The sequence below is a fragment of the Vanacampus margaritifer genome, chromosome 12 (genome assembly GCF_051991255.1).
Source record: "Vanacampus margaritifer isolate UIUO_Vmar chromosome 12, RoL_Vmar_1.0, whole genome shotgun sequence".
In the NCBI taxonomy this organism is placed as follows: domain Eukaryota; kingdom Metazoa; phylum Chordata; class Actinopteri; order Syngnathiformes; family Syngnathidae; genus Vanacampus; species Vanacampus margaritifer.
In genome coordinates, this window is record NC_135443.1 from 18589666 (window position 1) to 18611789 (window position 22124).

Consider the following 22124-nt stretch of genomic DNA (forward strand, 5'->3'; position numbering starts at 1 on the left):
AATATCGGTTGTGGTGATTACAGAGGTCAAAAAAGAGAGCAACAGCATAGTGAGGTAGTGGTTAGCATGTGTGCCTCGCAGTCTCAAGTTCAGTCTGGCCTTCTTGCATGTTCTCCCTAGTGTGTGTGAATAAGTGTGAGATGCAGCATCCATACAACACGCGCATGCACAGCACTGCTATTTTAGGCAACTTCACTCACTTTCCTCTCCTCTGATTTGGTCTCGCTAATAGGGGGTCTGCTTTTCCAAAACGGCTTTACCAGTCAGGGCGGGACCACCGGCCTGCCACCCAGTCCCCACCATCACGTGCACTCTCACACACACAAACATCCCAATTACAGCCTTTTAACACATGTGCACAAAAAGTCTCATATGCAATGCAGCAACGTAAAATTCTGCATGGACGCGAAGTGCGTCTAAGAATAAACCAGACCGCCTTGAAAAAAGGATGCCGCGAGGTTTACTTGAAACCTGAAATAGTTCATCAACACAGCTCCCGAAAGGCCAACCTTGACCATGTAGCTAATTTGGTAGCAGATGACTCAAAAAATAAATAAACAGATTTAAAGATATGTGACGGCTAGAGTGACCCCTGCTCGGAAAAAAATCAGAAAAGAGCAACGCTATTCCGGTCCATCACGTTTGACGTCTCCACTGATGAGTCTTTCTACTTTGTGTAGCGTGATGATACGTTTGACAATCGTAACATACTCTTGGGTCGGGGTGGTATGTCGTTTTTCATCAGTCACGTTCACCGTGGCTACATTTGAGGCTGCGGCTATTTTAAATGTCGGCGGTTTGCGGTGCTTTCGACAAGGAAATATCTACGCTGCGGTACGGGGAGCTTCTTGCAACTCTGGATGCTTGAATCTATTCTGGAAGCGAGGACTTCCTGTTGGTCACACGCATTTTCACCCCACATGCACTTGTGTAACACGCTTTTGCGTTAGCTTGTGTAAAAGTCTGGCCGGCCAATCAGAGAGAGAGGTGTAAAAGGTCCAGTCGGAAAGTTGCGTAATCTAGTTGACAATGCAATTCCCCCTGAAATTGTGGGTGATTGCACAGAAATAATGTGAACAAAAGAAAAGTTTAAAGTCGAGCTCTGAATTGTTTAGTATGAAACAAATTTTATCAAAAGGACAAGAGATGATAAACGTCAACAATCTGGTAGTTTAACATTAACTGTCATTAACTGTTTGACTCCCATTGGTAAATTCTGAGCACAACCGCAACCCAGTTCTAAATGGGTGTGCCCACTTGTGAAACTTTTTTTTTTAACTCCCCCTTTCGAAAATATATTTTTTTAAAAAGCAAATGAGCTGTATAGATTATAGGTCACATTAATGGTGGAAAAGTTTATATATATACATATATATATACTGTATATATATATATATATATATATATATATATATATATATGACAAAGTGGCATTTGAACAGGGGTGTGTAGACTTTTTATATCCCCAGACACCCCCCTAGAGGCTGAACCTTGAAGTGATGCCTCATTATTGTGACATTACATCTTTACCCGCCAAGGTTTACTGACAAAAGTCATTGTGCTTTTGTGAAAACAACTGGCAAACATGTTGTTCCTTTGTGAATGGAAATAATTGTTTCCATTGACTTGACTCAACGATTACATATATACACTACAATTGCATCCGTCCGCAAAAACAACCAAAGCGTCTTCACCAGCTGTGTTATTCACAGCAAGCACACGGCTTTGGGCCTCTTATCTCATCAATAAACGCACAATTTAAAGCTTTATGTTCGTTGCACAATCGAGATGTGAAGGGGAAGGAGGGAGGGAGAGAGGGATTCAGGGAGGAGATATATGGAGAAGGAGGGATTGAAGTGAGAGGAGATTTTTTAGCAGACACACTCCTTCACTCAAGACGTCCACAACTGCACACACACACTTTGCTGCTTGTCAGGTCAGTGAAATTTCACCTTGCCATTTCAATATTTCACATTTCTTGTATTGGTCACATTTGTATTCATGTGTAGTTTAAGGTGTTTTGGATTTTTTTTTCACACTTTGAGGCATCAGTGCTGAAGTTTCAAAGTTTTTTCCGTTCTTTTATCGCTGGTGTTGTCACTGTGACGCGCTGTGAATTTACTTGTGGAGTCCCGGACCACATTGTGAGTCCCTGCGCTTGTTAACCTCCAATTAGGACTTTTCCCGCTGGTTTGTTGATTCTGCATGCGGTTTGCAATACAAACAGGCACTTAACTTATCTTCAATGAGTGACTGCATTGAGAGTGTAGTTGAATACATGGTGATCAAGTTTAAGTTCATAGAAAAAAAAAAAGTTTCATTCACACACAGTATACAGCATTGATAAGCAAAATTGCTGGTTTTATTCTGCAACCGAGGGGGCACCCGGCTTGATTGTCCAGAAGATGTCATTGTTGCTCTTTTAAAAATGAGGCATCCTCTCACCTCTAATTATTCAGCATTCTACAGTGATATTCACAAAAAACAAGACACACATTCACCCAATTCTGAATTTAAATCCACCTGTCTTCTATGACAAAATTATGACTTTTCGTGTTTTATAACAGTAAAAAAGAAGTATAATTATATGAATTTGGCAGCTCTGTAGTGCATAAGGAAGTAGACATTGAGGCTTAGTGAAGATGAGTCTATCTTATGCGTCATGCTTTTTAACATCCTTAACTGTCATGCAAAGGTGAAGAAGTCAACCACTGCCTACAATTATATACAATGATATTTAGCAGTGGGGTGCTGCATGGTGGACTAGTGGTTGGTACGTCTGACTCACAGGTCTCAGGTTTAGGGTTCGACTCTTGGCTGTGGTTTTTCTGTGTGGGGTTTGCATGCTCTCCTCGTGCTTGTGTGGGTTTTTGATGGGCATGTGATGCAAACCTAGTGTGAATCTTGGGTACATTGAAGATTAAATTGTTTATAGACGTGAACGTCATCTTTCTACACTTGAAAAACGATTGGGTCTAAACTGGTGGAGTGCAGACCAGGGGCCATTTGTGCACTCTTACAACTGCTTGCTTGAAAGTAACCCACATTTGGTGAAATAGCTAAATATAACTAACCCAACTTTGGGTGAAAGCAACCCAATCTGCTCAAAATACACTTTTAGCAATTGGGTCAGGAAAACCATCCAACAATTTTTAGCGTGTAGGTTGCTTTTTATTTGTCTGCCATATATTTTGAAAATAACATTTAACACAGCCTGGCTGCATCAGAACAAGGAAGAATTAGACAGCAATCCCAAACTTATTTTTTTAATTTGCTGCAAGGAACCCACCCATATGTGTTTTACCTTCTTTCTCCTCAGACCCCTCCTCTCCCGTCACAATGTCCCGCGCCATCTGCTCCATCTGCTTCCTGTTCCTCGTTCTTGTGTGTCTCTCTGCTGCCGAGCCGAGGCGCACTGCTTCCGGTCCGCGCAGGGCGCCGCGCGCACCTGCCGCTAAGGTGCGTCTGGCGGGAAACTCGGGGCGGGGGCCTCACGAGGGTCGCGTGGAAGTGCTGCACAACAACACGTGGGGCACGGTGTGTGACGACGAGGTGGACATCAACCTGGCCAACGTGGTGTGTAGAGAGCTGGGCTTCCAGGGAGGCGTCACGTGGGCACACAGCGCCAAGTATGGGGAAGGACAGGGTAAGACTTTTTTAGACTCCCATAAACAAGGATCTCGATTGAAATGGTACTCTAGCAAAATATCTTGCTTTTTTTTGGGCCTTATAATATTCCCAGCTAGTGTAAAAGAAGGGGTGACAGTTACTAGTGCAAAATTGAGTGTTTTTTTTTTTTACACAGTTTACTTAAACCTCCCTCCTAAACCTGATCACTCTACTAAGTCACCAACTACTGAAAGTCAAAGCTAAAACTCTTCTGTAGAAACAGCACTGACGGAATAGGGGTCCCAGTCGTCCCAGTCCCACCAATATTCTGCACTTCTGGGGATATGAAGTTGATTAAAAGACCATTCATTGTGCTGGAATTATTGTAGGGCTGGGCGATATGGCCCAAAAATAAAATCAAAATTTTTTTCTTCTTCAGTCATTCAGGACAATTAATATTTTAATTGATTTTAATGTAATAAATCCAACAAACGTTTATTTAAAGGTTTCATTCATTCAAAAATACGTAATTCCTGTGCAAAATGTTCAGACAGCAATAATATATGCTGATTCTAAATCAGTTTCAATATAAACTTAACATTCATAGTTTGTGTTTAATTGTTACAATTAAGTAGTTGGTAGCTATTGTAAACATGTCTTTGTAAACCACCCAACCTGCATTCTGTCACTTGTGGAAAATTACAACTCACAATAACATCTGGATGTAACAGAACATAAGAACAACATCTTTTAATAATACAGAAGTCAAAATTCGATCTCACGATGTAGCAAATTTTCAATGGTTTGATTTTCAAAATGATGATTAATCGAAAGAATTTGATTTATTGCCCAGCCCTACGTCAAAGGTCAGGTTGTTGCTGTTCGACTTAAGTCTAAAAGGCATTAGTCACGTCCAATTCAAATTGAATAGTCAAGACTCAACACTAATGCTAAAAGGGTAAACTGGCAATAAAGCAATCAACATGCTTCCCAGTTCAAGTATCAGAGATGAAACTGCTCCAAATGTATGAGATCGCTGGCCAAGTTTTTGAAAGGCCAGTAATTCAGCCGATTGTTGATGGAAACTCAAACCTAAAGTTCAAACTGGGCTTACATATGTTTTTCTTTTTCTTTTTTATACAACAAACTTATCCTATCACTGTGGTATTATACCTGATGGTTCAGACTTGGGTTATCAATAGAGAGATTGACTAAACCTGAGTTCAGTCCCCAGTTCTATTCAATTTCAATCCAAGATGGATGACCAACATCTTTAGGTAGAGAGAAGCCCATTTAAAAGATTACACGAGACACACTGTTGATTGTTGGATTGTCATTTCTCTGTGAGAATGTGAAGAACACAAATCCCAGAACATGCACTGATTCACAAGGCTGACTTTCCTGGGATCGATTCCCACTGAGTGACAGTTGCAATAACATGAGAGTCTGAGCTGCCCTATGATTCCGAACAAGATGAATGAAAGAACACTAAGCATTACTTTGCCCAAACAAAGCATGTCTTCAGTTACATCACACGAAAAAGAAGACCAAATGTTGGAAGTCGTTCATCATTGTCCTGACGCTCATGTTTCTTTTTCACTGTTGAGTTTGTTGTGGTACTTGACACAGCGTGATGTCACTCCAGTCACTATCAACCATACTGGAAAAGCAAACCAGACTGCCTGGTGGAATTGTGGTCTAAATGATCATTGATTGTCATACAGCTTGACGTGCAGTGGCAAAAGTCACTCATCATCATCGTTTCATGTTGGTCCAAATGCCGTCCAATTATTTTGTACTGGTTGCTCCCAACCTGATTACTTAGAAACATACCACGCGGCTTATGCGTATGCCAACAGCAGTAATTAAGACACCCGAAATAACTGACATCATAAAGGCACGAAGATGACATCTCGTTAAGGTCACCCGGCAGGCTGGAGGAGCTCATGCTCATGATAGCATTCATTTCACCACAGTTTTGCAACACTTGCTGCGGTTTGTGGACATTCTTTACTGCTGCTTTTAAATCCAAATTAAAGACAACGTGGAATGAATTTGAGAGGCACGCTCGTAAAACACTCAACTTCTGAACACGCCGCAAAGGTGCAACCCCTAATCAGGCTGCCGGTTTAAGTCATATACGTGGATCACTTTTCAGAGCTTGTGTGGTCTGTTTCCAGAACAAGCTGGACTTTAGAACATGCTTAATAACAGCTTACTTCCCTCCGTCAAGGTCCCATATGGATGGACAACGTTCGATGCAACGGCTCCGAGAAGTTCTTAAAGGACTGCAAGCACAACGGTTGGGGGGTGAACGACTGCAAACACAATGAAGACATGGGGGTGGTGTGCGCCACCGAGCGCAGGCGGGAGCACACGACTAGCACGGGGGAGCACGGCAACGCCATCAGCTCCAATGGGAATCCCTCGCCCCAGTGGCAAGGCCCCGTGGTTACCCGCAGGCAATCTGGATACGGCTATTACGGGAACGGACATCCATACGAGGTCCCACGAATCCATAGGCAGCAACTTCACCAGGTATGGCGCCTCACATCACAGCTGTTGAAGTTTCTATCGCTATACCAAGTGTTGACTTCCTTCCATCAGGGTCACAGTAAGGTCCGAATCGAGGAGGTGCGCCTGAGGCCTATCCTCATGTCGACCAAGAAGAAGACCTTGGTGACTGAAGGCGTGGTGCAAGTGAAGCACGCGGGGAGGTGGAGGCAAGTGTGCGACATGGGCTGGAGTCTGAATAGCAGCAGAGTGGTGTGCGGGATGCTCGGCTTTCCTGACGCCGCTACGCCCAACCTCAAAATGTACAAGTGAGTAAGCATCTTTCTTTCGCTTGTGACAAAATCCTTGGCAATGACCAAAATGACTGTAAAATGGCTGCTTTGCCAAAATGAACTTTGTGTCTTTTTGGGCATGATGTTCTTGAAACTTTTTTCTGGGTCTAGTCATGATTGATTACCTAACAAATTTCATGTTGCTAAGTCAAACCTGATTCCCCAAAAATAGTTTGGTGCTATGGAGGTGATTTTTTGGTGCGTGGGGAAGTCAACCTTAAACATTTCTTGACACTAATATGTTACATGTGACCTCATTAGTCTAAACATGACATTCTGATTAATATTTCATTTATAGAATATGAGTTATGAAGCAAAATACAGCCATTTTTATCCATCTTATGGGGCGGCCATTTTGCCAGTTGTTGTCGACTGAAGATGACACCACAGTTGCTCAGGGCTCAGGCAACGACCAATTATAGCTCACCTGTTTTCTGAAGCTGAGCTGTGATTGGTTGTTACCTGAGACCTAAAAGCAACTGTGATGTCATTTTCACTCGACAACAATTGGCAAAATGTCCGCCTTCTGATTTTGATAAAAACTGCTGGATTTTGCTGCTTAACACATATTCCACTAACATAATATTAACCAGAATTACTGTATTTAGACTAGTGGGCAGCATAGAATATATTATTGTCCAAAAAGATTTGGGGTTGACTTCCCTTTAAGCTCATGGGTGTATATTTTTACCAGCGCTAACACGCCTGACAAAATTTGTGAGTTTTTAAGCATGGAAAAGCCCACAATGTAAAACGATGGAAATGCAACGACCAATAAGTGGCTACTATAATGGTTGCTATCTAATAAAACACAAAGAGCAGCGGCATCCAGTTAAGAGGCAGAATAAGTAAAAGCCTTCGTCTGGCTTATCTTCCCCCCTCAGCCACATGTCCACGAGGTCCCCTCCTCTCCTCATCCTCAGAAGTAATGATAAGAAGCATCTCCGTCCCGAGCAAAAGGCTTTTCTTTACACCTCTTTCCAGGCAAATCACCCCCTGCGCACCTCATTGCCTCTGCGGCTCTCTGATGCTATCTCCGCTTCCAAGACAAACAACAATGCTTTTAATTTTGGATTCCTGTCCCGAGGTGTAATATCACCTTCTGATTGTGCTTTAACTGTTCCGTCGATATGGTGGTGTGAGGCCAGATGAAGTTTTTTTGTGTGTGAAGTGCCTGTTTTATTGGCAGTAGAGCATCTGCAGGCTCGAGTCAGCGATGCTGCGCTTCACTTTTTACATCCTCTCTCAACAATGGTTACCATTAGGGCTGTGCCAAGCCCAGGGCTTTTTTTTTTTTTTTTTTTTTTAAATATTTTGTTGCATGTGCTTGCACTGTCCTCTTTTGAAGTCTTACTTGACAAATAAATAGTGACAATGTTCTAAATCAGGGGTGCCCAACCTTTTTTGCCCTAGATTTTAAGATCTATTGCCGGGGATTGAACCCACGCCACAACCACATTTCCGAATAGGGAGCACAGAGCGCTACCAGTGAGCTAAGATTCTCAACGCTCAGGGTGAACTGACTGCAGTTGTACTGTATTTGGCTTGTTCAACTGGCAACGTAACACCTCTCAGTCCGGCGACCTCAACAACAGCGGTGAAAAACAGACAAATGAACTGGAAGTCATATTGCTTACATTATTACTATATTGCATTTTATATTATATTCCATCTGACGTATCCCGCAACAACACGGTTATCTCCGCGTCCCATTTGTCGTGCAAAGCGTCAGTTGAATTTAACACTTTTTTGGTAAGTCCTACTGGGAAACATAGGGAAAAACTTTTTGGATTTTATTTTATTACCTCCCCAAAAAAGTGGACATCTCCGGGCAAAATCAGTCCACTTTGCATTTAATACCTGTACTTGCTAGTTACCTCACGTTATTTAATGGACTGACTCCCCAAACATTCTCCATGCTTTCTATTACTATTGCTATTCTCTACTATTTTGTATCTTCTCAATTTAAATTCATAACTGACATGAAGACTATGTTAATGCTAGACCAGCTACCGTTTAGCTAAAGTGCTAAGTTAACACGCTTACCTGTCTTTGTACATTTTTTCATAGTGATGGAAGTTTGATGTAATTTGAGTTGTAAACCTTGAATGTTGCCCTTCTCTTTTTATCGATAATATCAAAATCATAATCGTAGAATCCAATAATAATCTTCGGAGCGGGGAACGTAATGGTAACGACTTAGTAACTGGTGGGTCAAGTGGCTGGAAAAGTTTGTGAAATCTGATCTAATCGAATAGTTCCAGTCAGATTGTGCCTTTACAGCCTCCTTTAAATAGGAATGTCCGAAGGTGTTCCTAAAATACACACTAGTAACTAGTTGGAATTTGGTGCCGTAATAGCCTTCAAACCATAATGATGTGCCTAAAAGTGCCTTTTTTCCTTTCTGTCTCCACAAAGGAGACTGTTTGAAACTGTTTCTGGCTTCAGCATGCATCAGCATTTCAAATAATCTACTGTAGGTATTGAGCAACGGTTGGTTTCCATAATGGCATCGCGGCAGAGCTGGCTATTTCATCAAATTTCCTTGACTGACTATGGCGACACTTACTCATTAGTAAATAGTTGTTGTTTTTAGGGCACAGAAAAATACCCTAAAGTTAGTTTCTATATGATCCATTTGTCGCTTAAATTACTATAAGCCGATGTTTCTGAATCTCAATGGCGGCTTCTTAATATGTTGGTACAGGGATGTTGATCTGCAAGCACATACCAACCGTGCTCTTTCTGTGCATGGTTTGTTTTGCTCATTGTAAGCAGTCTGAAATAGATACTGCAATTACTTCATGTGAGCAACCAAAACAATTCCCCTTCAGACAATATGACGTTGACATTTTTTGTAACATCTGCACCCGAGACCGGAAGCCAAGAAACACTTATGGGATTGTGTTGCATGGTTTTGACACTCCCACATGTTCCTCCATCTTGGTCCAAAGCCATTCTTAGCAATCCTTGACCAGGCCGCGTCTCTGGGGCCGCCTGTGAGTCTTGGATGCGATTCTTAAGATGCTGTAATTGCAGGTTGGTCAGGAGCGAGGTTCGCTGGGGTTTGTGCTGCGAGTGAAAAAACGCCCTCCATTATAACTGCGTGTGAGAGAGGAACACTGCCTTGCCAGAGATGGAGGGGGGGGGGGGGGGGGTTAAGCCGCACCAGTCGGATCTAATTTTCACTTGCTTGAAATATGTGTGTTGTGAAATATCTTTAATTATGGTTGCTGTACGAGTCGTTGAATCAGCAGTTGACCGCCTTTTTTCGTCTGGCTTTTGATTTAGGGACTTGTCATAAGGACATTTAATGCCATTTGTTTTACTTACAAGTCATGTGGCTGCGTTGAATACATATATGTCGCATTTCCAGAGGATATTCACTTTAGAACTGTCATGTATGCCCCTTAGATTAGAAAAAAAAATGGCACAGCTATACAGAAACAGAATAATAACAAAAAACGTCCTCCTTATTAAAGCCCACATTTATCCCAACATAAATACAATACTTAACGTTGAGGTTTCGATGTGGTCAATTTGAGGATTCGAGCCATTGAAACGACACTGGAAAAACGTACCTACAACTGTACTTGATTGTAAAAACCGACGAAGAGATTTTTTTTTCACTAGCCGTCAGTCATTTAATCATGACATATTTAATAATTATATCATGCACTCACTGGTGTCTCGCTCATCTAGTTGCTAGCTGACAATCAACATCGCCTTTGCTGATTGCAGCCAAGTAGTCCACATGATGAACAGTTAAACAGTCATCATGCCCATCCAAAATGGATTTCTAGTGTTTTTTTTAATTCAACGAGAAATGGAAGGTGTAGAAAGTGCATGAACCTTGCACAATGATGTAATTATCGTCTCTACTAACAGGCAGTTGAGACACCCATCATTAGCATAATTAGCTCAACAATCACTGAAGCAATGCACTTTTTGCCTAAAGCCCTTTTGAAGGATGCTGTGGAGGAAACTAATAACGCAGATGTCTGCAGTCCACACACAATGAATCGATGCTCATGCAAAATTGATGTAAAAAGATTTCAAACAGAAAACGGAAATAGGTTTTTGATCTGAATGTCTTTTGTTGGTCTAAAGTTTATACAGAGTGTGGAGAGGTCATACAATTGTTTGTTTGTGCGGGTTGCAGGCATGCAGAGCTAGACGCATTTAACACATTTTACAAGTACAACTGAGGACGTGCTGTGTTAAATAACATGTCAGTGGCCACTTTTGTCCCGTTTATGGGATTGTTCTGCACCCGCCGAATGAAGTGTGCGATACGAATAGTATCGTTTCACTTGCGTGTTTAGAATGACGTCAACTGTTTACTCGTGTTTAAGGCATCCGGCATCGCAGCACGTACCTCGGCGACGACACACGTTTGCTTTGTGTTTTTATTTAGAAGTAGCAGATCGGAAAACTCCTCTCGCTGCAAACTAATTAGCAGTGATGAATGTAATAAGTATTTTCTCCCCAAAACAAGTTTTATTCTTGAAAAACATATTTGTGTAAAGGTCTTGCTTTACGTATGTACAGCGCGAGGAGTGATTGAGGAAAGTGGAGTGTCAGCTGCCAGCGACGTAACGTCATTGGTGTTACAATGCCTCTCTTGATTTTAGCCCACTAACTTAATTAAGTAAGGTTGGCATTCTCACTAAAACATCCCATATATAAATTAATACCTGAAATATGCATGTGAAAATATTTACCTGTCTCTGTCAACATGCAAATCTGCATCTAATGGTCTCATTTTGGTTGACGGGGCAAATAAATTACAGTGCTCAAGGGCCGCAACTGATTTTGGAAATGGACGGGTCAGTGTCATTCATACATGAGGCTGAAGAAATTTGGTGTACGTCATAGACCCCCCCCCCAACAAGTCAATACTATTACTCCCCATGTGGGTCTGTTTTTTTAAAATTTATTTTAACAAATTATTAAGCTGTAGTGTTCAATACCTTGCTCCCTTAACGATACAATACTACTGAGTACTGACAAAAATAATTAAATAAAAAATTAAATGCCTTAAATTTCTTGAAAAATAATGGTTCTGGGGATGCAAAGAACCATCCAATGGCAGCGTAATTAAAAAATAATAATAATACAATTATTTTAATTTCATTTTCACAAATATATTTTACTAAATATTTTATATTATTATTTAAAATGAATAAGTTAACCATTATTTAATGAGATGAATTAATAAGAAAATAAATCGATTTTAATTACCGGTAATCAAATTTGGGGAAAAAAGCTACATACAGGTGTATTATACCTATTGATGTCGTCAGTAAGTAAAAATGTCATTCGATATTAAAATGAGCCACACAGTTTACTCCTCTAATGTCATTTTTAAAACATCCACCCATCAGGCTAGCACGTTTAGCACGTTTACTACATAGCATAATCAATGTGACCATCTGTAATAGTGTTTGCCCAGTACAAGGTTTGGAAGCCTTCCCGGCACACTCTGTTTGTGGCATGTTGGCGTGCCCGTCCAGTGAGCGGAAGGCTTCCCTCAGCACCCGCGCTGCACTCTGCATAATTCTCCAACTGGCAGAAAACATCTGGGTTTTTCCCAGAAATGCTGCTGTTGAACAATTTTGGGCTTTATTTACATGACTACTAAAAGAGTGAAAAAAAAAACAAGTGAACGCAATTCTTTCTTCTGTGTTGAAACAATCCATCGCATAACTTGACAAAGGTATTATGCCTCATTTTTGGATACTAGTGTAAAAAAGAAGCTAACCACTGTTGATTGCAAAACAAAACAAACTCAGAAACTTACAGCTTCAGAAATAAAGCACAAAAAAAAGTTTGTAATGTCTTATGGCGGTATTTCAGCGAATGCTTTTACTTAACTTTAAAATCAATACAGAAAAGACAGAAGAAGGAAGAGTGAACTTATCCCAGCCCGTACCATTTGTATCCCTAACTTAAACCTTGCTCGAAAACCAGTGTTTTATATACAAAAGTTATATTTGGAGCGGTAGAAAGTCATTGCAGTGGTGACAATTTTTGGTTGCCAAGTAAGAACACGCAATGTGCATGTGTCTGTGTGGCCAGGTTACATAGAAAACAAACAGAAGCCAGAGTATATCTTACAGTCACTATTACGTTGAAGCAACTGTGGGTCACTCAGGTCACCACACAGGGTGATGTGTGTGCGTAACCACAGTTGATACACACTCCTGATAGGACCATTTCCTCTCTTTGTTTCTTTACAGGAAAATATGGGACACCAAGGTTGCAGATCCTTTAACAAGGTAAGTTATACTTTGGCCTACTTCTCATAGAGAGCACACTAAATATCTGCATCAGAGACATAATAACGGAGCCGTCCCACCTCTGTTACGCCTCACATACTATTGCTGAAGTTGGGAACTTTGTGGGTCGACTTGGTGTCGGACATAATGATGACCCAGGAAGAATAGGCAAGATAAATCAGGATTATTGTAGGCAGTGTGAAAGGGGCTTACATAACTGCCATATAGCCTCTGTTACTACCTCAGAATCCGGTTAAATCCCCGGTCCACTTCGACCACCCATCCTGTGCTAGTAAGACAGAACAGTGACCCAAGAAAAAAAGCAAAACATTCTTACCTTTAATAGGCAGTGTGAAAGGGGCCAAAATGCACAGGTCAACTTTGATCCCTCATCCCATGCCTGCTCTTTCTACAGAATAGCCTTGGAAAAAATAGACAGTGTGAAATGGGGCGACAATTTTAATGCATTTAACCTGTTCGTCAGCCTCTGACACAGCATCTTAAGACAGGAAATTCATGAGTCTCCTATAATCCCCTCCATTTCACAATTTAATTTTGAAACTTCACCTCATCCCTTTTAGGCTGAGCCTCATGTCCAAGAAGAAGGGTTTCTGGGTAGAGAAGGTCAACTGTTTGGGCAGTGAGAACACTTTGTCCGAGTGCCACGGCCAGCTGTCAATCCCCCGTAGCCCCACCCCCTGTAAGAACGGACGACACGCTGTGGTCAAATGTGTTCCGGGCCCTCAGTTTTCCAGGATTTCCTCGGGAAGACCTCAAGCCCCGTACCCAGTTGTGGTAAGACGGTGCTATTATGTAAAACCTCGAGTGTATTCATGTGGTGTTGACTTTGACTTTCCCTCCTGTTCCTTGGCGTAGCCGGTGCGTCTGAAGGCCGGGCCCAGGCTCGGCGAGGGTCGCGTGGAAGTGCTCCGAGACGGAAAGTGGGGGACGATTGTGGACCACTTGTGGGAGCGGACGGCGGCCAGCGTGGTGTGCAGAGAGCTGGGCTTCGGTACCGCACAGGACGCACTGCAAGGCGCCTTTATGGGTCAAGGTGAGAAGGAACAATGAGCATGTTTTGACTGCACAGGTTTCAAAGTGTCTATCAAGCGTGATGGAATTCCAGACGAGATACGGCAACCTTTGCAGAACGTGTTTTATCTCAAGTCAGTAGCAGTCTGCCCTGACTGATCAGATGAGATCACGTCTGTCTGTGATACTTTGAAGCTGTTTGTGTTTTCACTGCTGGATCTCCACCTGTGTGTCCCGAGCCAGAACGGTCAGGTGTACACACATCCGCAAAACTATCACATGACGTCTAATACTATAAGCCGCATTGGTTTGTTTAAGCTTTGAGCGCTCAAATAGCAAAAAGTACCCTTCATTTACCCACTCAAAGCTCTGACTCATATACAGTGGAACCTCTTAGTTTGACCAAAATCTGTGCCAGAACGCTGGGCCAGCTGAGATTTGCTCAGATTTATTTTTGGTCTAATACAGAATAATATTAATACAATTATAATCTGTCAGTGGGTGAAACTCTTCCCATCATAAAAAACCCTTAAGAAAAAAAACATCAAAAATCATTCTCAAACAAGTGTAAACTTTAAGTGTAGAAGTCTGAACTTTTAGAACAAAGTTGAAGAATGTGCCTCATTTTGTAGCATTCTTAAAAGTGTGAAAATGTGGTAATTGCGTATATTCTGTCTTTGAAATTGACTTTGCTAATTTATAATTTGCATTAGTTATTTAGTAATGAATTATTTTTGTCAAACTGTTTGCAAAAATTAAAAAGTGCAGTCAATGAAACAAAATAGCTAAAAATTGCCACTCTTTCCTTTTTTTTCATTAGGGTAATACACTTGTTCTTGACAATCAATTCTTGACAAAAGTTTTTTTTAAAGTCCTTTAAAAAATAATAATTTTTTTTTAAGTACATTATAATGTATGTAAAGTCCTGAAAAACTATATAGGGTCAGAATTTTTCCATTGGGTAGAAGAGTGGTGTTCAATGGCTCGGTGTGTGGTGAAGCAGTACACTTGCTCAGTGTAAAGTGGGGTTAAAGTGAATCTGTGATCATAGTTAACTTACAGGTATTTCACACTGGTGTGAGAAATAAAACACAACCTTATAAAATAACAATGTGGAGTTTTTCTGTCTGCTTGCTTGAACATCCCTTCCTGTATCCTCATCCGACTTTTCCCATGAATTTTTTTTCCAATTCCGAACTGTACGTGCTCTTTTGAGAGGTTTTGCAGTGTTCAACCAACCCATCTTGAATGTGCTTGGCGTCCCCGCCCTGAGTAGATGTGGGAACGGCCACCCAAAAGCCTTAAAGCCAGGGTGTGCTCTCCCCTCATGCTGATCAAGGCGAAACGCGGCATGACCGTTTGCTTGTTTGGCTTAAACGGAGTGTGTTCAGTCCCTTTCACCTTTTAACCTTTGGTGATGATGTCATTTTGATTATCTGCTTTCAATTAGCACATTCATTCACACAGGTGGTTAATTGTGTAATTGCACACGTTTAAGCGTATATGGTGGCTCTGCGGCTGAAGTTTCAGCCTGACAAATGCTAGGATTGACCCTCTACAGTCTACACCGTTACACACAAACACGCTTGCTTCGCACACACACAGTGTCTGTGACCTCTCAGTTCTCAGTGTTCCCGGAGAACTTCAGGTCGATGGCACTTCAAAGAGAACAGCACAGCTCTCTCCTCTGCAACGTTCACTATATGACGTTTGGCTGCAAGCTGTAATTTTGCATGTGCCATGAAGGCAGGCCACATAACCATAGGCCTTTACGTTGCTTAAACACGCCTAAATTAGACTCTTTAGAGAGAACAAACTCCCACTATGTGCAGAAAGAAGGATTTTCGGGTAAAGTTATATAAAGATTTAATTAGTAGATGTTTAATTTCTGTGTGAAATAATATACAACCTCTGACGTCCGTGAAGCGGGTACAATTTGGAATTTGGCCAAAAATACACCTCCAAAGTTGCACATGATTTCTGTGGTAAAGAGGAGACATATGATGAGAACCCTACAACCGGAAATGTAATGGCCACACGTCTGTCCTGGCTACTCGAAAAATTGGACAAAAACACCTTTGGATTCAGATTCAGCTTAGTCTGTTGATCCCTATAAAGGCATTACCCCCAGTCACAACCCGTCCAAGAAACATGAAAAACAACAATGACCAAGAGAGGGAGACTGAAGAAGGAAGCCTGGCAGGTCGTTTTTTGGTGCCCTGAGTTTCTTACATGAAAAAAAGAAAAACATAAGGAAGTGGGAGGGGGAAAACAAGGCTGAAGCTCTGCCCCCTTTAAAGAGGGGGCACAGTATGAACTAGGAAAAAAACACAAAAAAACACAAAATGAATTTTTGTGAGACTTCAAATCACTGTGTTTGGATTTTTCTTTGGCTTTTTTTGTATTTTATGTGTCTAACATGCTAAAATTAATTCAGGAAAAATACATCTCAGTGTACCTGACGAGACCTCGGTTAAACCTTAATTCTGTGTTTTTTTGCTTTTTATTTGGTTATTTCTGAAACATTTATCCCAAAAGAAGAAGCAACCTGTCGAGAAATGAAGAACGTGAGAAATGAAACAGGTTGACATTCAAAGCAATGCATGTCATCACGTGATATCAATTCAGATCATTTCAGTTTATTGTTTTTACGAGGGTTAAAGCCACTGAACGCAGAAAATTTAATTTCAAATCGCTACTGCCACCTGGAAAATGAAACTGCACACACCCTTCTTCATCTTCACATCCGCAGACGGCGGGAAATTCAAACCCGAATCCTGTCTGAAAACTATTGGCCAGGGGCTTGCAGGAGTTCCCATTATGAACAGCTAGGGTGTTAATCGACTAATTAAAAAATGTTTCTGTCATAAATGGATAAATAAAAAGGCTATTGTAAAGATATATATGGGCAAATTGTTACAAAATGCAGCTTTAACTTATTTTTACACAGCTATTCTTTTAAGTGTTGCGTCATTTCCACCTAAACTTTCTGCTACAAGACTGACTTATTTATGATGAGCATATGTGATAAAGAATGTGTTCTGCCGACCGGTCCAGTGCTCATAGATTGTAGCGTGTCCAGTGTGTTTCATTCAGACATTGCCAGTGTGTGTGGTAAAGACACACACAAACATAGTTGTGTATAAAATGGCGTACCGGTTTTAAACTTCTAAATTATGTTTGGAATCCTGCTGGAGGAGCAACATGATTCTGGCATGTTTCGTAGGATCTAACCAGCCGCAGACGGCGCAGATTACTACCTAACTAACACAAATCTTGGCTAAGAAAAATGGACTCAGACATGGTTCATGGAAATGGGGAGAAAATGACAGACAGCACATTAATTTCAGTGCCTGAAATGGAGTGTAATTTCAGCGTGGAAAAGAACAGGGTTTTCCTTGAAAGCGCAACTATTTGTGCTATCCCCAAAAGAATAAGGCCAGAATTACCCAATTTCCAACCCTTAAATGAAATCCATCTTTGTAATAAGATGAAACCTATGAAGGCATCTGCCACTTCTAATCATTCTGTAAGAAAACTCACTGAACCAAGGATACAATAACTCTATAAGCCAATAATTTGACCTAGAAATAACAAGCTGTAAATGAGCAGTGTCCATGGAGCCATTTGCCTCTCCCCGCGGGAGATTCTAAAAACGACATTAAACACATCAGACCTTGTTCTGATGTGTTTAATGTTAGGAATAGGACTACACAGAAAAGAAAAGAAAACATTACAAGAAAAAAACTATAGAGAGCACAATGGATGTATTGTTTAGCACGTCTACTTCACAATCGAGCGGTTTCGGGTTTGAATCTCTGCTCAGGTCCACCTGTGCGGAGTTTGCACGTTTATTCTCCTACTTGTGTGCGTTTTCTCTAAGAACCCTGGCTTCCTCCCACATCACAAGCATCAATGTTAGGTTCATTGAAGATGCCAAATTGTTGTTTGTCTACCATGTGCCCTATGATTGGATGGCGGCCAGATAAGGGCGCACCGCACCACTTGCCCAAAGTCACGCTACCTTTATGAGGAAAAGTGGTATAGAAAATGGATGTATGCTTACCATATGTTGACTGGCAGTGGAATAGTTTTAGTGTGTGACCAGGAACCAAATGATCAATGTTTCACAACTGAAGATGTTTTTTCTTCATGGTACTTTAATGTCATACCATCACTACATTTTCTATGGTACTTGTCCTCATTAGGGTCATGGGTAAGCTGGAGACTTTGGTTAAGAGGCGGGGTACTCACTGTACTATCGCCAGCCAATCACAGGGCTAATGTGTGGAAATTTGTGTTTTGACGATTGACAGTCAGTGTGATCCAACCCACCTCAAAATTATAGAGCTAAATTGTAAGATATTTCTATTACTTGGCCAACAGTTTCATTTCACTTTGTTTATTTAACAATTTTCCCCGTGGTGTGTGTTTGCATTAAATTTACTCCACACACACGGGGGAGCAAAACACCATAAAATGTTCATCAGAAGTGTGCTGCAACATATGTGAGAATTTATTTCAGGGATTTCACAGATTTTCCAAAGGAAGTTTTAAGTACAGCCTGTGACTGCTGAGTTTTTCTTTCTTTTTTTTGGAATCCGTCATGTGGGCCTTTACACACCCTTGTCGCGATAAATCCAGCTTATGGGAGTCGCCATTGCGATAGCAGCGGAAATGGGACAGATATGTGTTTTTCCGACATTTCTAGCCACATGCGTAACCAATGTGGAAGCAGGGCTGCAATCTTACAGCGACAGAGCCAGCCAGCCTGCATTTTCTCTCGCACCCCGTCGTCTCTGCCATTTTTCATTTAATTTGTCTATCTGGCAGTTTCCCCCCCTTCCCTTGGTTTTTGTGGATATGGTGGCATTCACTAAAATGCTCGTCCATTTCCAGGTTTATAGTTTATGTCTTACGCATGAAGAAAACACTAAAGCCATAACTGGGCGAGCGGTTTCATAAAACGGCGTTATTATGGAACCGACTGTTTGCATTCAAATTTCTTTTGATTCAAGTCGTTTGGAGGTTCTGGTTTTCATTAAGTACCAATTGAAGAAAGTCTTGACACACGTATGCCCTTGTTTGATGGAATTAGCATATGCTTTGTGGTTGTTTTGCCGAAAGCAAAAGAGGTTTGGCAATGAGGTGTGTCAGATCCGCAAGTCGTTGCTGCAGGTTCTGCTGCTTGCCTCGCAATAGCACTTTATCACCAGGGAAATTAACTTTTCATTGTTTCTGAAGTGGAGAAAGCACTCAGAAGAGAAAAAAAGCAGATCTCAGCCGATAAGCTTTCAGGCTTTGCATGACGCAAGTACGTTTTTGCGTTCACTGGGTGGCCCTGAACGAACAAAAGTCACGTGAAATCTTACATCTCAGCAAACGATGCGTTCATCCTCCGTTATGTTCTGCCTCTTGACACCATTCAATGGGGATTTCTTATGAAAACAATATTCAGCGGTACCTGTTTTTTACATGAAGGAGAATAATTTAGGTTTTTGCTGGTGCACTGTAACATGTTAGGATGTCTAAATACCAATTAAGGTGATCAACAAATACCAATTTTGCTCCATGCTGTGGCGAGCGATAATATGGTTGTTGACCCGATTCAGACCAGATGAAGCAAACTATGAAAAACAAAATTGCTGACTTGTGCAGGTACTGGACCCATCCACATGAACAGTGTGCAGTGCACGGGGACAGAGCGCTCCATCCTCGACTGCTTCTTCCAGGAGGTTCAACCGTGGACGTTCAAACACAGCCAGGATGCTTCAGTGCGTTGTAACGTCCCTAAAACCGGCACAGAGCACATGGTACGAGCAATGCAAATATGGTACACACAACGTTAACACATACGTTTTTCACCGTTCAAAGGTGACTAATCTTAGACATGTTTGCAGGTGCGTCTGGCTGGCGGCAGGGTTCCCTCAGAGGGCCGAGTGGAGGTGCTGATGGAAGTGGGCGGCCGTAAGCGTTGGGGTTCGGTCTGCAGTGAGAATTGGGGTATCAATGAGGCCATGGTGGTGTGCAGACAGTTGGGTCTGGGATTCGCTGCGAGTGCACATCAGGTAACCTGAAAGTGACACCACATCAGTCCATTAGGTTTCTTCTCCCCCAAATGAAATAGCATGCCTCCATTACTTGGATGTTTAGTACAAGAGGCTCTGAATGACCAGTTCCATCTCTTTGATGAATTGCAGCGCTCCTTTAATTTGTCAGAGGTGTTAATGAAAGACAGATAAACAAATGAAGAGATGGAGGTCAATCTATAGCCTTTAATTCACTCTGCTGGACAATGAATTGCAAGCATCCCCTTGCCTCTGACAGGATACCTGGTACTGGTCCAGCGACTCAAACGCAGCCGAGTTGATCCTCAGCGGAACTCACTGCGTCGGCACCGAGTTCTCAGTTCAGCAGTGTCGCCGTAACAACCACATGCACTGTCCAAGAGGTGGAGGACCTAAAGCGGCTGGGGTCACCTGCTCAGAAAGTAAGACCAAATTCTAGCTATCGGATATATCAAGTTCAACTTAGAAATCTACAAAGGTAAAGAATTTAAAATCTTATTATTTAGCACATTTTTACATAGGCTCCAGCACACCCTCGTCCCTACATACGACAAACACTATCGAAAATGGATGGATAGATGGATGGATATTATAAGAGGAACCTTTAACATTGAACAGCATCCATTTCAGGACACCGGCAGATGTCTAAATTGTTTCAATTATTAAACATTTATTTTCTCATAGAACATAGGAAAATCTGAAATGAATTAAAATAGCCTCAAACTAAATGATAATAAATACAATTAAATAATCTAAAGTAAAATTAAAATAGTCTCAAATAAAATGTAAACACCCCTAAACTCCAGTGTACATAATCAAAATGTGTATAAAATCATTCAAATATTATCTCTCGTCTGGCCTGCTTCAGCGGCTCCCGACCTCGTTCTGGATGCCCAGTTGGTCCAGGAGACGGCCTACCTGGAAGACCGACCGCTCCACCTGCTGAGCTGTGCCAATGAGGAGAACTGTCTGTCCTCCTCTGCCGCCCGCATGAACTGGCCCTACGGCCACAGACGGCTGCTGCGCTTCTCTTCGCGCATCATGAACCTGGGACGCTCCGATTTCCGACCCAAAGCGACGAGGGAGAGCTGGACGTGGCACCAGTGTCACAGGTACCTCATCCCAACGCGGGGTAATTTGCATGTGTTGCGGAGATTTATTGCAGTGGAAAGAACGCTTTACTAAATGTGGGATGTTGTGGTTAAGCAATGTGGTCATTTATTTTAGAGACTCCTGGACACAGATGAGTTGCGGGTTTTTGGAAAACATGCATTAATGGCCTCCGTGTGGAGTAATTTGGAGTTAAATTTAATTTAATCACCAGCCGGAAAGAAAACATGTAGATTATGACAAGGAATCAGCTGGTAGCATGCAAGATCACCAGTTTAACACAAGAATCTTTGTCACCTTAATTAGCAGCTGTGAATAGATGAAGAGTGGCCGCCAAATTTGGTGGACGTTATTCCGCTTCAGCGCTCGGCAACCTCCGTTCAATTCGATGACGTGCGCACCTGAAGGCCCGTCACGAAGAAGCCAAATAAATAAGATCAAGATTGGCAGCAAAGCGAGAAGTAACAACTTATAATCGACCCTGGCCTGAACAGTGTTTTCGAAAATATAGAAAAATGCTTGACTTTGACCTTTGAGCACGCGTACGAACCCGGACAGCGGTCATATCTCCAACATGAAGTCCCACGCACGTGTGAAGCGATCCATTTAGCGAAGTCGCAAAGGGGTACAAAGGACAGCATAAGGTGACCGGTGAGTTGTTTCTTCAACACATTAGTGCTACGGACGCGGAGTTCAAAGACCTCCATTCAGCGAGTGCGGGTAAACAGGCCACTCGACGCTAAAACAAGCCTCTGTGAGAGGTGTTATGGTGACACCCATGCTCGTGTTCAAGCAGTGAGGTCATGAGGCTACGCGCCATAGGGGAGCAGTGTTCATTTAATGTTAATGTGCAAACAAAAATGCATGCTAAGTGGTGGGAAGTAATGAAGTACAAATACTTGGTTCATGTACTTACTGTTAGTAGATTTTTCAGGTACATGAGTATTAATTTTTATGAAGGCTTTTTTACTTTTGCTGCCTAGATTTGAAAACAAGTATCTGTAGTTTCTTCGCCTTACTTTATCAAAAACTGACACAATGTAAATAAGCCATCATCTCGTTGTACATCGTTGTACAGTTGACTCACTGACTAATCAGTTCAAACCCCAATATTTACCCATAAGATGTATTTTTTTTCAGTTGTTATCATAACTAACTCATTTATTTTATTTTTTCCA

General features: G+C 41.7%; 1 protein-coding gene and 1 long non-coding RNA gene across 3 annotated transcripts in view; one reads left to right on the forward strand and one right to left on the reverse strand.

The window, feature by feature from the left end:
- The first annotated feature begins 1892 nt into the window (after window positions 1-1892).
- The window catches only part of loxl4 (lysyl oxidase-like 4), a 28241-nt gene continuing 8009 nt past the window's right edge, over window positions 1893-22124 (forward strand). The window contains exons 1-11 of the mRNA XM_077581972.1: window positions 1893-1936; window positions 3320-3646; window positions 5843-6147; window positions 6217-6431; window positions 12698-12736; window positions 13318-13531; window positions 13613-13790; window positions 19427-19581; window positions 19669-19836; window positions 20096-20258; window positions 20705-20948. Of these exons, the coding sequence (XP_077438098.1) occupies window positions 3340-3646; window positions 5843-6147; window positions 6217-6431; window positions 12698-12736; window positions 13318-13531; window positions 13613-13790; window positions 19427-19581; window positions 19669-19836; window positions 20096-20258; window positions 20705-20948 (1988 nt within the window). The 5' untranslated portion in view covers window positions 1893-1936; window positions 3320-3339. The remainder of the gene's footprint in view (window positions 1937-3319; window positions 3647-5842; window positions 6148-6216; window positions 6432-12697; window positions 12737-13317; window positions 13532-13612; window positions 13791-19426; window positions 19582-19668; window positions 19837-20095; window positions 20259-20704; window positions 20949-22124) is intronic.
- LOC144061473 (uncharacterized) overlaps window positions 13449-22124 on the reverse strand; it is a 31124-nt gene continuing 22448 nt past the window's right edge. For both annotated transcript variants that reach the window (XR_013296187.1, XR_013296186.1), the window contains exons 5-8: window positions 20101-20247; window positions 19625-19841; window positions 19419-19558; window positions 13449-13776 (exon numbers count right to left, since the gene is read on the reverse strand). This is a non-coding gene — a long non-coding RNA (uncharacterized LOC144061473). The remainder of the gene's footprint in view (window positions 13777-19418; window positions 19559-19624; window positions 19842-20100; window positions 20248-22124) is intronic.